Source organism: Scardinius erythrophthalmus (genome assembly GCF_964197995.2).
Source record: "Scardinius erythrophthalmus genome assembly, chromosome: 23".
NCBI classification, from domain to species: domain Eukaryota; kingdom Metazoa; phylum Chordata; class Actinopteri; order Cypriniformes; family Leuciscidae; genus Scardinius; species Scardinius erythrophthalmus.
The window spans coordinates 8,310,873-8,328,454 of NC_138243.1; the positions used below are offsets into that span (position 1 = coordinate 8,310,873).

The 17,582-nt window shown below is 38.4% G+C and overlaps 2 protein-coding genes across 5 annotated transcripts in view; both read left to right on the top strand.

Annotated features, from left to right (window-relative positions):
• lin54 (lin-54 DREAM MuvB core complex component) overlaps positions 1–14,362 on the top strand; it is a 30,653-nt gene extending 16,291 nt beyond the window's left edge. For all 4 annotated transcript variants that reach the window (XM_081354507.1, XM_081354504.1, XM_081354505.1 and 1 more), the window contains exons 7-14: positions 3,690–3,760; positions 3,883–4,080; positions 4,158–4,249; positions 4,352–4,423; positions 5,811–5,913; positions 6,117–6,254; positions 6,356–6,558; positions 11,033–14,362. In XM_081354507.1, coding sequence (XP_081210633.1) covers positions 3,690–3,760; positions 3,883–4,080; positions 4,158–4,249; positions 4,352–4,423; positions 5,811–5,913; positions 6,117–6,254; positions 6,356–6,558; positions 11,033–11,231 — 1,076 coding nt within the window. In that variant the 3' untranslated portion in view covers positions 11,232–14,362. The remainder of the gene's footprint in view (positions 1–3,689; positions 3,761–3,882; positions 4,081–4,157; positions 4,250–4,351; positions 4,424–5,810; positions 5,914–6,116; positions 6,255–6,355; positions 6,559–11,032) is intronic.
• Positions 14,363–15,136: 774 nt separating this feature from the next.
• On the top strand, positions 15,137–16,729 carry inip (ints3 and nabp interacting protein). The gene is made up of 4 exons (XM_081354532.1): positions 15,137–15,803; positions 16,079–16,175; positions 16,331–16,421; positions 16,514–16,729. The coding sequence occupies exons 1-4, from the start codon at positions 15,779–15,781 to the stop codon at positions 16,610–16,612; spliced, it is 312 nt and encodes a 103-aa protein (XP_081210658.1). The 5' UTR covers positions 15,137–15,778; the 3' UTR covers positions 16,613–16,729.
• The last annotated feature ends 853 nt before the right edge of the window (positions 16,730–17,582 follow it).

Here is a 17,582-nt window from a genome sequence, read left to right on the forward strand (position 1 = left end):
AGTGGCAAGGAACTGAAAAAACTCCATCAAGTGACCTAATGGTGTCCTAAAACTCCATCAGGTGACCTAATGGAGAAAAAAAAAAAAAAAAACCTTGGGAGAACCCAGGCTCAGTCGGGGGCCAGTTCTCCTCTGGCATGTACGTTAAAAGCGCATCTTCTGCACTAAACAATAATATTGCAATATTCTAGACTCTTACATGTACCTAACGCCACACTTACACTACAGAAGACTGTAAAAAAATATATTTTTGTATTTTCAAATTACAAATTACTTGTATTTTAATTAAATACTTTTTGATGTATTTGTGCCCATCTCTGGTTAAAGGTTGTCAGAAGAACTGCTCCATGCTACATAGGATGCCGTTGCTAGGGGTTGGCAACCAAATGTAGTAGGACACAGCCTGCTGAAACACTAGAGAGCAGCGACAGCAGCGGTGATTCCGAAACAGCTAAACAAATTGTATAAACATTATTACAGAAATTAGTTATCATCACCCTGAATTGTAATCTGTTTGTCTGTTTCGTTTTTTGTTTGGTTTTTTTGTACAAATTGCTACTTAATGTAACAGTTTTAATCAGTAAATACTTTTAAACCTACTCCACACATGACTCCTGTGTGTTTTAGTCTTTCAACATTTAGTTGTCAGTACCTTTGTCTCACACTCCAAACACCAGGATTGAACACTAACCAGCCTAACCCAAAATCCTCAAATCCCTTTTTTTTATTTCAATAGAATAAATAAAGCTATCCCACTTGTGAAAGAATATTAGAAATAGACATTGCAATACAAATAATTGATATTGCAAAAATATGCAAACGATATACTGTGCATACAGAAACAGAGCAGTATACAATTAACACCAGTTAATGGTAAACTTCTTTCTTGGATCTTGTTTGAATTGACAGGCTATTATAGGCTTGACATTGAATTCCCTCTAAATGTGTTATGGGCCATGAGGACTGTCTGGTTAGTAAAAAAAAAATCAAAATATGATTTCATCCAGTAAAAGTTAACTTTACATGGTAATTTGTTTATTGTAACAACAACAAAGGGAAAAGAATGCTACCGATTACAAATGGAATGTTCAATATTTTTTTCTTTTTTTTTTTCTCATCATATGAAAGCTTATCTTCCACTCTTTCTAAAGGTGTGCTCAGTTTGTTTCTAGCATAAAGTATCAGGGAGATATGGCTCACGATTCATGAATATAACTAAACCGTTTTAGCATGTTTGGGTGATTCTGGGAGTTAAAGCCGAATTTGAGGTAACATTGTTTTGACCCTAATTACAAGTTTCCAGCAGCTTGTTGACCGGGTTGGCCACCCAGGTTGTGATCCTCAGACATCATAGATTTCATTTTTATATGACAACCTTTTACAGCAGCCCATGTCTGATTTCCTAAAAAACAGGTGTTTTGCCCCCTGGGTAATATCAATATATCAAGCTTATTATATCAGAATAGCATACAGCCAAGATGTTTATTCATCCATTTTAATTTGTGGTATACAAGTTTTATTGTCACACCTTATTTGATTTGCAATTTAACTAGCAATTTGTTGTAAATGAATTTTTATATTTTACATTTGTAAAATATTGATCACGTTACTTAATTATTATAAATATAAATGTATAAAACTTTGATCAATTTGAATTTTTATAAATATAAAAAAAAAAACATTATTATTATTAATTTTTTTTTAGAAGTGCCGAGTGGCATAAATGCAATTCAACAATTGGCCTTAATTCAAAATTCAAAAATGGACATTTACAACAAACTTCAGATACTTTCATTGGACAACTGAGACTTAGGGTGTATTCACACCTGCCTCGTTTGGTTCGATTGAATCGAACTCTAGTTCGTTTCCCCCCTTGGTGCGGACCTTTTGGGCAGGTGTGAATACAGCAATCGAACTCGGGTGCGGACCAAACAATCGAACCGAGACCCAGCTGAAGAGGTGGTCTCGGTACGGTTCCAAACGAACTCTGGTACGGTTCGTTTACGGTGTGAACATGAACCGACCCAATTGCAGAAAACTGCGCCTTTTTATTTGACTGCTCTTATGAGGATACTTAACAAAACGGACATTTTGGCATAATGCTGTCTAAAGCGAGCGAGCAAGAGCGCGCGCACGGCAGAGAGAGGGAGCGAGAGACCTTGCGTGTGTGTGTGTGTGTGTGTGTGTGTGTGTGTGTGCTAGTGTGCCTCACGAAGCGCATGTAACGACCCAAGCAATCAATTGTCAGTGCGGCCGGGCTTTTATCTATACCATATAGTTTCTTCATATTGCGTTTGTAGAGAATAACACCAAATCAGTAAAATAACAAATATTACATTACGAAATATCTCCATGCTGAGCCTGTTTGTGCACTTCCTGCTTTTCCCTGCTTGAGAATTCCTGTCCAATGAATGGAAGACCTTAGCACACGTGTGGTTTTGTTTACACATTTTGGTTCACTTGCAAAAAGAGCAGAGAGTGTGAAAGCGAACCGTACCAAACAAAAAAAATCAACATTCTATTTGGTCCGGACCAAAGCAAGTGAACTATCGGACTTTCCTGGTGTGAATACACCCTTAGGGTGGGAAAAGCAGGAAGTGCACAAACAGGATCAGCATGGAGATATTTCGTAATGTAATATTTGTTATTTTACTGATTTGGTGTTATTCTCTACAAACGCAATATGAAGAAACGATATGGTATAGATAAAAGCCCGCCCGCACTGATAATTGATTGCTTGGGTCGTTACATGCGCTTCGTGATGCACACTAGCGCACACACACACACAAGGTCTCTCGCTCCCTCTCTCTCTGCCGTGCGCGCGCTCTTGCTGCCTCGCTCGCTTTAGACAGCATTATGCCAAAATGTCCGTTTTGTTAAGTATCCTCATAAGAGCAGTCAAATAAAAAGGCGCAGTTTTCTGCAATTGGGTCGGTTCATGTTCACACCGTAAACGAACCGTACCAGAGTTCGTTTGGAACCGTACCGAGACCACCTCTTCAGCTGGGTCTCGGTTCGATTGTTTGGTCCGCACCCGAGTTCGATTGCTGTATTCACACCTGCCCAAAAGGTCCGCACCAAGGGGGGAAACGAACTAGAGTTCGATTCAATCGAACCAAACGAGGCAGGTGTGAATACACCCTTATATTGCGTCTTGTAAAAAGGGGCACAATAGCCTTTAAATAAAAAAACAAAAAAGTAGTAACGTTTCATTTATTTTTATGAAATAGTCAAAATGCATCATGTGTAGTACACTATGAATATGAACGGTGAGCGTATCAGTAACTTAAAGTCTCACGGTTACTTGTAGCTGTTAGTTTCACTAATGTTCAGGAACTGGACTACACTGATCACACTGTATTTTTGTTTTATTCAATAAAGAAATGGGCTCGTAGGAGTCATTCTGTGAGCGGACTACATTGTTTTGTGATATAGATTCAGCTTTTTTTTTTAAATTAAACCAATTGGGGTTTTTTGTACCCCTGTGACTGTCTTTCATAGTACTCCGTTAAATATTGTTTTAGGCAGTGGTCCTTCAATATGCTGCTCTTGTGCCATGCAGTATTGTTTTTATAGTGGGTGCACTGCAGCGATCCATTTAAGAATGATTTTAATGCTATGATTGTTTATGAATATGGGAATTTAAGAAAATCTAATAACATTTAGTTACTTTTGTCTTGTTTGCAAAGCCAAGTCTGTGATGATGAACGCTGCGGTACGGATGTCTGTACCCATCGTCTCGGCACAGACCGTCAAACAGGTACACAGTGAAGCAGTTCTGCACACAATGACACCATTCTTATGGATGGGCGTGCAGCTTTTGCTCTGGTTTCTGTTTGGTGTTAATAATCTGGAACATTTATATATATTGTTTGTGCACAGGTTGTACCCAAACCCTTGACGTCAGCAGCTCAGGTGGTGACCACCAGTCAGACCCCCCAGCGTCTCATCATGCCAGCCACACATCTGCCACAGATCCAGCCCAACCTCACCAACCTGCCGCCGGGCACTGTGCTCGCCCCCGCCCACGGCTCTGGGAACATGGGCTACGCTGTGTTGCCGGCCCCATATGTCACGCAGGTCTGTATGTCTCTCCTGGAGCAGGACGGGTGAGTTTGGTTGCTTGTTGGACTCTCTCACCTTGCTTGTTCCCATAGATCCCCCAACCTGCGTTTGTGACTTTGACCAGCAGCTCCACCTTCTCAACAGCCACTCCCATACAGACTCAAGCCAGGCTTTCACTCAACGGGTGAGCCGAGCGCCACGTGCCTCCTCGCTGTTACATGTATATCAGTTGCATCAAAAGATTTCATTAACCCTCAGGTTACATTCTGCATGTGCTTTATTACAGTTTATCAACGTCAGAAGCAACCTCAAGGCCGAGAAAACCCTGCAACTGCACACGGTCACAGTGTCTGAAATTGTATGTTCCCCAGCATTTGTTTACTTTCTCTGAAAATTGCCCATATAAGGTGTAATCTGTGTGAGCTGCTACGTTTGGCAAGCGCTTTCATAGTTTCCAAATCCAATTGTGTGATTTTACAACAACTTCCTTCCTTTTAACAAACCTGTAATTCAGTTCTCATACTGTCAAATTCACCAGCAAGGACTGTTAATTCTGACAGACAGGAAGGGGATTATCAGAGGTGCAAATATAATTTTACATTTCTGTCAAGCAGTTTCAATATTGACATGAATTATTTTTTTCAAGCTTTGCCTGTAGCATTTCATGTACTACCATTCAAAACTTTGGGGTCAGTAATATTATTTTTCATTTATTTTATTTTTTTTAAGAAATTAATATTTTTATTAAGCAATACTACATTTAATTGATCTGAAGTGGCAGTAAAGACATTTATAATATTACAAAATATTTATATTTTAAATTAGTTCTTTTTTATTGATAAATCTTGAAAAAAATGCATCATGGTTTCCACAAATATGAAGCTGCACAACATTGATAATAATCAGAAATGTTTCTTGATCATTAAATCATCATATTAGAATGATTCCTGAAGGATCATGTGACACTGAAGAGTGGAGTAATAATGCTGAAAATTCAGCTTTGATCACAGGAATTAAATACATTTTACAATATATACACTTAGAAAACATCAATTTTAAATTAATCATATTTCACAATTAGAGATTCACCGATGTATCAGCCAATTTAACAAACCGATAGGATATTATGTAACTGCATGAAGGCACGGAGTTGTACAATATCTTTCTATTTATTAAATAAATATGTAATGTTCTATAATTGTCAAATATGTTAATGTTAAGAAATATTTGACAGCAAAAAAACCTCAGAAGGTTGACATGTCGTTGTATTAATTTGTGCCTCTCTTATAATGTTGGCCTGTTGAATGTTTAATGGATCCAATCCATGTTTAAAGAGAAATTAATTGAGCAATAAACTAGCTTCTAGGAAACCTTAATGCATGTGTTTTTTAACTTTCCTGATTTAAAACATGATCAAAACAGTAATCTGTAATGACAATTAAAACAGTAATTTCAATGACAATATAAGTGCAAATAAGTGAGCAAGCAACTAATATCAGTATCGGCCAATAGTTGTTTGTTAAAATCGGTATTGGCCAAAATAATTCCTGTAGGTGCATCCCTATTCACAATATTTCTGTTTGTACTGTATTTTTGATCAAATCAATGCAGGCTTGTTGAAAAGAGACTTTACCGTTCCCAAACTTTTGAACTGTAGTGTAACTCTTGGGCAGTTTTTTTTATTTTTATTTTTTATGAATTGTATTTTGCATAAACTCAAGAGTTCAATGTCTCTCGTCTCACAGGTATTGTGATTGCTTTGCCAATGGGGAGTTCTGTAATAACTGTAACTGCGTGAACTGTTTCAACAACCTTGATCATGAGAGTGAAAGACTGAAGGCCATCAAGGTAATGAATTACTGCATTCCTGTTGATCGACATTGGCTTTTTTTCACTTGTCATTATTTTCCATCTGCCTACAAACACTTCAAAGCAATAGCACATCATTGCCCTTGATGTCTTGTTTGTCTCACTGATCAGGACAGTTTTGCTGTAATGCTTTGAAGTGCATAGGTATCAAGTGAAGTAAGAAGTAATGTGTTTTTTCCCAGGCGTGTTTAGACAGAAACCCTGTGGCTTTCAAACCCAAGATTGGTAAAGGCAAACAAGGAGAGTCGGACAGGAGACACAGCAAAGGCTGCAATTGTAAGAAATCTGGCTGTCTGAAAAACTACTGCGAGTGTTATGAGGTGAGTGTTTTCATGGGTCAAAGGGCAGTGGTGCCCAAGCTCTTGTGGCATATAGAAGATATGGTTCGTTTTCATATCATTCTGATCTCCATTCGCATTAGGCAAAGATCATGTGTTCGTCCATCTGCAAATGTATGGGCTGCAAGAACTTTGAGGAGAGTCCTGAGAGGAAGACGCTGATGCACCTGGCCGACGCTGCAGAGGTGCGGGTCCAGCAGCAAACCGCAGCCAAAACCAAACTGTCCTCACAGATCTCAGATCTGCTCACCAGAACCACACCAGCCCTCACCAGTGGAGGCGGGAAGTAAGTCTTTACTTTAAAGGCACAATATGTATGATTTTTGGATTAAAATATCCAAAAACCACTAGAAATTTTTTAAATATTTTGTTGACTTGTGTTCTTACACTATCCCAAATGTTTCCAACAATGTTTAAATCCAGAGAAATCAGTAATGGCCCGTGTTTTTGCGTTTCCTGTTAATGATGTTAAATCCGCTTTAACCTCGTTTTCCATTTGTGCTTCAGTAGAAACCATAAAAATCACCAAAGATGCTTTAATATTTTATGTTTTATTAGACAGGTGAGCAACTGTTTGGATACCTTTATCGGATTAGTCTTATTGTTTGAATCTCTTGTTTTCTTGATTTACAGCAAGAAACTTGTTTGTGCCTCGGAGTCAACACCATTTTGTCAAGTGCAAACTCATAAAATCAGAAAGAACTTTATTTGTAGAAACCGTAATACAGCTTTTTCTCCACCATACAATGTTTTAAAATGAATTGCATGCCATTTAACAACACAAATCATCCAGCTTTTATTAATATGATTTTGTAATATCGATCTAGCTTACTGCAATGTGCAACAAGTGTCTAATAGCAGTCACAGAGTGAAAGTACAGATAGTTCAAATAACTTTCAACACACTCAAACAAACTTTGACCAAGTAAAACAGCGCTGCGTTACCCCACAATTTTAATTCGACAGATAAAGTGACGTGTATGAGTAATAATTCAGCACTCGGGGCTGTTTCATTGGAATTAAATAAAACAATGTGGATTTAACTGATCAAATGTAATTGTAACAAAGTTCAAGGAAGGAGGCAGATGTTTAACGTAACTTTAATCCTAAAATAAACTTAAAGGATTAGTTAACTTGAGAATTAAAATTTCCAGATAATTTACTCACCCCCACGTCATCTAAGATATTCATGTCTTTCTTCAGTTGAAAAGAAATAAAGGTTAAGGAAAACCTTATTTATATATATTTATATATTATATTATACTTATTTATATTATGTGTGTGTATACTTTTTACACACAAATGCTCGTCTTGCAAGTCCACGACTTCACGCATTGCGTAATCGCATTGGAAAGGTCAGGGCGGTAACCTGACGTAGGCGGAAAATGTAGGGTAGGGCGAAAAACTCCATCTCATTTTCTCCTCCAACTTCAAAATCGTCCGACATCGTTGTTTTACCCTTTATTATGTTGTTGTTGTTTTTTTTGTAAAGGGCGTTTGACTTTGCACGTTCACCTTGTAAACACTAGGTCGGTACTTACGCCTACGTGTGACCTTTCAACGTGATTACGTAATGCGTGGCGCATCACAGTGCTAGTGCAAGACGAGCATTTGTGGTTAAAGTATATAAATGTGGTGTTTTTTTTTTTATAAATGACCGATCGTTTGGCCTGATAAGACCCTTATTCCTCTGCTGGGATCATGTAGAGCCTTTGAAGCTGCATTGAAACAATTTGAACGTTGAAGAAACGAATTGAAGCTTGCAATTTGATCGTTCGACCCCATTGAATTCCACTATATGGAGAAAAATCCTGGAATGTTTTCCTCAAAAACCATAATTTCTTTTCGACTGAAGAAATTAAGACATGAATATCTTGGATGATTTGGGGGGGTGAGTAAATTATCAGGAATTTTTAATTCTGAAGTGAACTAATCCTTTAAACAACAAAACGAAAGGAGGGCAGCAGCCGACTAATAAAAGCTCTGGAGCCCATGGGACTCGAGACCGGTGTCGCGCAGGTGTCTCGGTCTCATTAGCATTCGATCCACCGGCCTCATTCCACTCTCTCGGCTCTCGGCCCCGCCCTGCTTCATTCCACAGTAACGTTAATAAAACTTTAATACATTAGCTCATCCATAAACATGATTTCAGCCTTGAGAATCCCACAGCCACCTAACAATGGCCAGTGAACCACTAGAACACCTTAGCAACTCCCTAGTCGCTTCAAAAAGTTTATAAAGAGATCGTAAACTCATCCGAATTGAGCGGTTTAGTCCAAATTTTCTGAAGAGACTTGATCACTTCATATGATGAACAGTTTTAATTTAGGCTTTTATTTACATACAAACATTCATCAACTCACACATCAGTAGCTCAAACATGTTCGCTTGACATGCAAGAGCCAATAAGGTTCATTCTCGTGTTACGCAGCACGTTTGAGCTTCTGCAAGAGCCAATGAGGTTCATTCTCGTGTTACGCATCACGTTTGAGCTTCTGCAAGAGCCAATGAGGTTCATTCTCGTGTTACGCATCACGTTTGAGCTTCTGCAAGAGCCAATGAGGTTCATTCTCGTGTTACGCAGCACGTTTGAGCTTCTGCAAGAGCCAATGAGGTTCATTCTCGTGTTACGCAGCACGTTTGAGCTTTCGCAAGAGCCAATGAGGTTCATTCTGGTGTTACGCAGCACGTTTGAGCTTCCGCAAGAACCAATGAGGTTCATTCTCGTGTTACGCATCACGTTTGAGCTTCCGCAAGAACCAATGAGGTTCATTCTCGTGTTACGCATCAAGTTTGAGCTTCTGCAAGAGCCAATGAGGTTCATTCTCGTGTTACGCATCACGTTTGAGCTTCAGCAAGAACCAATGGGGTTCATTCTCGTGTTACGCATCACGTTTGAGCTTCAGCAAGAACCAATGGGGTTCATTCTCGTGTTACGCTGGACGTTTGAGCTTCCGCAAGAACCAATGAGGTTCATTCTCGTGTTACGCATCACGTTTGAGCTTCCGCAAGAACCAATGAGGTTCATTCTCGTGTTACGCATCACGTTTGAGCTTCCGCAAGAACCAATGAGGTTCATTCTCGTGTTACGCAGCACGTTTGAGCTTCAGCAAGAACCAATGGGGTTCATTCTCGTGTTACGCATCACGTTTGAGCTTCAGCAAGAACCAATGGGGTTCATTCTCGTGTTACGCTGGACATTTGAGCTTCTGCAAGAGCCAATGAGGTTCATTCTCGTGTTACGCATCACGTTTGAGCTTCAGCAAGAACCAATGGGGTTCATTCTCGTGTTACGCAGCACGTTTGAGCTTCTGCAAGAACCAATGAGGTTCATTCTCGTGTTACGCATCACGTTTGAGCTTCTGCAAGAGCCAATGAGGTTCATTCTCGTGTTACGCATCACGTTTGAGCTTCAGCAAGAACCAATGGGGTTCATTCTCGTGTTACGCAGCACGTTTGAGCTTCCGCAAGAACCAATGAGGTTCATTCTCGTGTTACGCATCACGTTTGAGCTTCTGCAAGAGCCAATGAGGTTCATTCTCGTGTTACGCATCACGTTTGAGCTTCAGCAAGAACCAATGGGGTTCATTCTCGTGTTACGCAGCACGTTTGAGCTTCAGCAAGAACCAATGAGGTTCATTCTCGTGTTACGCAGCACGTTTGAGCTTCAGCAAGAGCCAATGAGGTTCATTCTCGTGTTACGCATCACGTTTGAGCTTCTGCAAGAGCCAATGAGGTTCATTCTCGTGTTACGCATCACGTTTGAGCTTCAGCAAGAACCAATGGGGTTCATTCTCGTGTTACGCAGCACGTTTGAGCTTTCGCAAGAGCCAATGAGGTTCATTCTTGTGTTACGCATCACGTTTGAGCTTCAGCAAGAACCAATGGGGTTCATTCTCGTGTTACGCAGCACGTTTGAGCTTCTGCAAGAGCCAATGAGGTTCATTCTTGTGTTACGCATCACGTTTGAGCTTCAGCAAGAACCAATGAGGTTCATTCTCGTGTTACGCAGCACGTTTGAGCTTCTGCAAGAGCCAATGAGGTTCATTCTTGTGTTACGCATCACGTTTGAGCTTCAGCAAGAGCCAATGAGGTTCATTCTCGTGTTACGCAGCACGTTTGAGCTTCTGCAAGAACCAATGAGGTTCATTCTCGTGTTACGCAGCACGTTTGAGCTTCAGCAAGAACCAATGAGGTTCATTCTCGCGCGTCAAGCCAGTTCAGTTGAGCTTCTGTTTATGTCCGCTGATGAATGTTTATTTGTGAATAAAAGCCTAAATTCAATCTGTTCATCATTCAATCGAGTCTCTTCAGAAAATTTTAGACTAAACCGCACAATTCATATGGATTAGTTTTCTGAAGTCTATGAATTTTTTGAAGCGTCAGTGTCATTTGCTTAGCTGTCTATGGAGGGACAGAAAGCTCTCAGATTTCAATAAAAATAGGTTAATATCCAGGTTTGAAACAACATAAGGGTGAGTAAATGATGACCGCATTTCATTTCTGGGTGAACTATCCCTTTGACAACCACTCCACTAACATCTAGAAAGATTCATCACTCCCTCAGCTGTTGTGTTAGAAACCCTCATGCAGCATTTATTAGTTTTTGTTATTTACTTCTATAAAAACATGGAAATAACATTGTAATCTAGCAGCTGTCTAGATAGCGCATGGAACACTTAAACAACACCCTTTGTGTTATTTTAGTGTTATAAAATGGTCTTCCTGTTATGACTCAACTGATAATGAATTTTTCTCTAGGTTGCCGTACACATTCGTAACAAAGGAAGTGGCGGAGGTGACGTGTGACTGTTTGCTGGAGCAGGCGGAGAAGGCGGAGCAGGACAACCAGCCTCAGGCCGTGGCAGAGCGCCTCATCCTGGAGGAGTTTGGGCGCTGCCTCAGGAGAATCATCAGTTTTGCTGGCAAAGCCAAGACGGACTGCCCCATCAACTGCTAGACCCGGGCCTGGCAAAGCCATGACTGAGAGCCCTCCATCCCGCCCGCTTGGGTCCCATGGCCCAGTGCGCCGCCAACCCAGAGTGGCGGACCACTGAGGGCACTTCTGCCCGCCCCTCATATGGACTCACGGGGCCTTCTAATGCAGAGAGACCAAGCAGAACTTCCCGTTGGCCTCTGACACGACAGATGTACTGTGTGTCCGTCGAGCCGGAGGACACACTATATTCAGGAGGACTACAGTACTTGATTGTAGCCCCTGCAAGTGGACTTGCACTGTTTGCTTTCCTGGAAGGGGATTTATTTTAGAACAATCGATAACATTTTAAGGTAGTTTTGTTTTTGTTTGGCAGCGTTTTCCACTTTTAAACGTGTAATCATGCTATTTGTTTGTCTTTTAAAACTGGATTTTCATATTACCATTCACTGTCGTCAGAATGCCCTTTTTTTTTTTTTTTTTTTTTTTGCTAATAACTTTGGGATACGCCCGGAACTTCCCTGCACATGTCATTAGCCGTCTGATCATGACTTGTATACAGTAAGTAGCCTGTACTGTAGCTTCATTATATTTATTTGCTTGCAGCCGATTGTGTTCCTTGAGCAGAATCGGGTTCGTCTCCACCGTTCCTTCTGTGTTCCAAGAATACACGCGTTCGGCCGGGAGGCCGTACTTCATCCCGGACCGAACAAGCTTGAAGCAGGGCATGAAGCAGTACAGAGATATCCTGTACTCCCAAAAGTGCTTACAGCCAATATATATCGGACAAGATTAGATTGAAATCTTTACTAATGGAAAAAACAATCAGCTAAATAATATTCAGTCTTAAAGCTTGTTTGAACATGCTTCTCCACTTCAGTTTACAGGGGAATTAAGACTCTCCTGAATGATTGTGGGAATTGTTTTCTCTAGGTTTGTTTTTTTGGCAATTGATAGTTGATGAGCTCTGTCAGGGTTTAATTAAATCAAACCAGTTTGCAGTCGACGCATGTAGTCGCTGAAATGCTTTATGAAGAACATGTCCAGTCTATTTTATTACATCCCAAAATAAAATGAATATTTCTTAATGACAATGAAGCATAATTTAGGTCCTATTAATTTTATTTGTTTGTTTTTGCATTTTCACATTATATTCATTATTTTAATGCACCCCCCCCCCCATTAGCATTATGCATAAAATGAGAAAAATCTGATTCTCTTTTGTGTAATTATAATTTGTTTTAAATAAACAATTGTTTTTTGTTTTTTTACTTTTTAGTAATGCAAGATTATTTTACAGTAGTTAATTAAAATGAGTTTTTTGTTTGAAAAACAATTTTTATAAACAATATAAGATAGTTGTGTATTCTTATTCTCGTTACTGTGGTTATGACAATTGCTTGGATTAAAATGATTGTATTAGTTTACAGATTTCTTTTTAGTAGCATGAAATTATTTTACAGTAATGAAAAATATCTAAAATAACCATTACAAATAATGATGCTCATTATTACTGTAATTGCAATTACTTTGATTTATTTTATGAAGCACAGATTTCTTTTTCATTTTAGTAGCATAAAATTACTTTACAGTAACAAGAATCAAAATTATATATATTTCTTTATGGCCCTAAAAATGGGAATATGTATATAATCCCATTTAAAAAAAAAAAACAAAACAAAAAAAAAAAACTTTTTTATCTTTTGATTTTGGGGTGAAATATGATGTGAACATGTTCTCTTTGTTTCATTCATAATGTGGTCTGTTAATTGCTATATCTTTTTGAAGGCAAGTAACAGAAACTCAAGGTTGATCAGGAAACCCCTGACCTGAAGCTCGTCTAGGTTTGGTTTAGGCCGTGATTTGTTTGGCACAGGTGTTTGATACAGGCTTCCATGCGTAATTCTTCATTCAGTGCCTTCTCACAAAACTGCTCCAACCATTCCTCCCCGTCCTTCGTTGAAGTCTTGCTTTCTTAAACACATCACCCTTGATGAATAATGAAAAATCGGCTGTGTAATCTGCCATAAATAGTTTTTAACCTGCTTTTACTCAGTTTTATTTGTAATACCAGACAGCTATGAACAAACATAGTAATCATATCTTGGCCAGACTCAAATATGCTTGTTGAATGCAACTTTTATTTTATCACTAAACAGACCATCGAACTGTCATGAAGCCATTTGATTCTGTAACGTGTTTTAGCTGAAGGTTTCTGATCTGATCCATGCATTTCACAGCACATGTATTTATATTTCACTGCTAAACAGCTGCTTCAGTGCAAGCGGTTTAATAAAAGTGTTGAATAGGGCGAACCGCTTATACACCTTATGCCTTAATAACCACCTCTCAGGGCTTTTTATCTAAATATCTGTGCGTTTATGTAGATGCATGACTTCAAGCGATTTAATAAGCTCTGCTAAACCACTCCTGAATCACATTATTGCATTAATCTTTCAAAGGCTGTATTGGATATAGCGTCTTTGATCTTACTAATAATGCATACGCCCATAATTATATTTGTTAACCGTTCTGCTGGCATTGCGAAGTCTTGAAGGGTTCCTCACCTGTGCCATCCAAAACTGTCATCTTTCCAGTTTCAGTTGTTTGAAGGACATCCTTGTTTGTGGATTTTATGGTGATAAACATTATATCGTATTCTAGACCCTTTCCTCCACTATATTTCTGACAGATGCAAATGATTATCAGGTTGTACTTTTGTCAAAAAAGATGATGAACAATGGGCTCACTGTATCTTTGTATGTAGCCAGTTAATGTTATCTTGTATATAAATGTAAATGAACGTTAGTGCTCCTTTTTACCTTTCTGAAAATTGCCATGTTTTTTTTTTCTTTTCTTTTTTTCATAAAGTAAACCCTTCACTAATGTGTAAATGTTTTCCTGTTTGATTTCCATATGGTGAGATGCATAAAGGCAGATTTTGTAGTGTTTGAGTTTTGCTACAATTCTAATCTTTTCTGTTTAACATCTATCCACATGATTATAACACTGTGTATCAGTCAGGATTAAAATCCCTCTGAAGATACATTAGAAAGTTTATTTTCAGTGCATTGTTATACTCATTAAAAGACTGACTAACACTTAAAATAATAATAGGCCAAAATAAGTTAAAATCAATTTAATTTCAATAAAATATTTTCAAAATAACGCATCATTTATTAATATTTGCATCAGAAAATGTCACATTTTTTTATATTTATTATTTAACATTATTATTCGTATTTGCTGTGGAGTTTCTGATAGTCATAGTCCCTTTAGTTATTTTGTTCTTACATTTACAATGTATACCGAATCTTAAAATGAAGCATTTAAAGTCGTCATGAAGCAGAAGTTCTTTCCGGTTGTGCCGTATATCCGAGTGAAACGGCTTCTCCAACAAGAATACATTTAGAGCGGAAGTTAATTGTGTTGGTTGGATGGTTGTGGTTTGCTATTGGTGGATCTCATGTGAGTGACAGGTTGCTCCGCCCTCTCGCCAGTAAACACGTCATCAGAGAAGAGACGCTGCGAGAGGGAGGGGAAGTTATTTTGATTAAAGATTATGAGAACACATTCATTAAAAAAATAATATAATGATGTGCACGGATAAATCATTTCCAATAAATACTGCAGTACGCCCATCCCATAGAAATAAGTCCATTCTGATTTCATGGTGACTTTAACCCTTTCATGCATGAATTATGATAACCTCAGTCAGGATTTTTTCTTATGTGTTTTTATTGCTCTTAGGGCTGCAATAATACAGCAAAATGTATTTATGTGTGTATTTAACAAACTAATCAACAAAATGGTATAAAATCATGTGAAATTCAAGATGGACACGTCTAACAGCTCTCCTCTGAGAAAACCTGGCGAACAGGTGTTTTCAATCTCATCTGAAATAAGCAGTTGCATTACACAATCAGATTACTTTTTTGATGTTACGAGTAAAGTAATGCATTAAAAGTAACGTGCATTACGTAATCAGATTACTTTTTGATGTTAGGAGTAATGCATTACAAGTCACATAGGCTATTATGTAATCACATTTTTAAAGTGATTATGTAAATCACATTACTTTTTTTGATGTCGGTATAGGATGATGCACCAGGGTACAATGTAGAGGTTGATGTGCAACTTTGCCATCAAAACCCATGCAAAACGCAAGAAAATGCTTTTGTAATAGCTGTCCTTTGTAGTGCATGAACGAATTAAGAAGGAAAGAGACCATAATTTAATTTCTTTTTAAGTTTTTATGTAATAGGAAGTAGCATATGCTCTGAAATTTCCATTATAGACGTATTTCGCATTTATATTATTTACCTACACTAAATAAAGCGTTTCAACCCACCCTGTGGTTCACACGTGCAGTTGCTCCGATACTCCAGACGGCGTTGTTCACACTGAAACAGTAGCGACGCGATGATGAGCTCTTACCGAAGAAGACAAGAGGGCTGCTTTATTTACCAGAGGAGACCATGCATCCGTTTTAGATTCTGTTTATTGATTTGACTCAGTATTTTAGAAGTTGTTTATTCTGTTTAATATTTAGATATAGAGCTCATGTGGAAATGGCCGCAAATCCGCCCGGACAAGGTAACTGTTGTTGTATAAACAGCTGTACTGTCATTTCTGATATTAAGCTCGGTGGATATGATATATACTGTACTGTTTAAATCATTTTCAAAGTACAACAAAGTTAAGTTATACAGTGCAATGAGGCCTATCAAACATTTAAAAAAATAATTAGTCGTTTTGTCACAATCGCACAGTTATTATACAAGATTGGCTTCAAATAGGCCTACAGAATTTAAAATGTGTTTGCTTGCTTTAAATTAACAATTATATATCTGTAAATTTGTTCTCGATAGGATTTCAAAACAAAAACAGGGTTGCTATTCTAGCTGAGCTGGATAAGGAGAAGAAACGCCTGATCCAGAGTCAGTCTATGAATAATCCAGGAGCCAGGTACTGTTTCAAAAACATAATCACTGTAAAAATACTTCATTTGTATTTTGTATTTTCTTCTAAAGAATCCTGCTGTTAAGTCAGTACCTGTCTTGTAAGATTGTCAATAATCTTTTTTTTTTTCATAACTTATTCAATATAATGTGTTTTCCCAGCATTCCACTGTCTAGACCAGCAGTAAATAAGGAGTTCAGGGATCAGGCCGAACAGCAGCACATTGCAGCACAGCAGAAAGCAGCTTTACAGGTATACCGTAAGCTTCATGTTTAGAGCTTCAATATTTATTTATTATTGATAATGTCCCATCAGATGAGTATTTTTCTCTGGTTTGGTTTCAGCACGCACATGCACACTCGTCAGGCTTCTTCATCACTCAGGATTCCTCCTTTGGTAACCTTATACTGCCTGTGTTACCAAGACTCGACCCGGAGTCTTGATCAGTTTTGATGCTACTCTGACATGGACTTGCTAGATGACATTAATTTTTCTTGAATTTTTGTTTTGTTTGTTTTTGGTCTATTTTTTTATGATTTTACATAAAATGGAGAAAAGTTAACCATTATTGTGTTGTCATTTTTAATAATGTGATATATATACGATGATAGGATGTCCTACCTGCCTTTCAACATATGTATTTCCATACCTCTGCACAGACATCACACGTCATCAGCGCATTCAGTAAGGTAACCCAGAATTGTAGACACACAGTAACCGAGCGTCGCAAATGAACAGCAGCCGCCTTTTATTATTTCTCCTGAACCAAAACAACAACATTATGCTGCGTTCACGCCATTTCATAACTGTAATTATGAGACGGCAACCCGTGACGTAATATCCAGAGCTGTTCACATCCTCAGACACAGACTTATGCATTTCTATGTCAATACTATCAATGCCGAAATAAATCTGCAGCAGTCAGTTGTTACAACTAGAGCTCTGTAAGATGTCTACATTCATTATTATAATGTTATGTGCTTTGAGACATGAGGTAGTTTAACGCTGTGTCTCATCTCGTGACGCTTTGCTAGCCAGCTTGCTACTGCTAGCCTTTCTGAAATTGCCTACCCTACCTTTAAAGTATTTTCTTCCCTATTGTCATGTATATCAGAGAGAAGCAGCTTCTCAAACAAGAACAAATGTTGGGCGGGGCTTGATCTTGTCCATGGGGAAATTGGATAAACGCGTCATCGGAGGAGAAGATGTCACTGCAAGAGGAAGGAGAACTTGTTTTGATTAAAGATTGAGGCACATGAGTAAAAAAAAAAATAGATGTGCATGGATAAATCATTTATAATAAATACTGCGATAATCCATATAAAACAAGAATTGTCCATTTTGATTTCGTGGTGACTTTAAAAACCAAAACTGAGACGCGAGATAAAAACCAGAGAAAATAAATAAAAAATG

Bases quoted from the DNA above. Each gene is read 5' to 3' on its own strand.
- inip (XM_081354532.1), top strand. From the start codon at position 15,779: ATGGCCGCAAATCCGCCCGGACAAG. The intron at 15,804-16,078 runs GTAACTGTTGTT...TGTTCTCGATAG, and splicing joins CGCAAATCCGCCCGGACAAG to GATTTCAAAACAAAAACAGG. The intron at 16,422-16,513 runs GTATACCGTAAG...GTTTGGTTTCAG, and splicing joins AGCAGAAAGCAGCTTTACAG to CACGCACATGCACACTCGTC.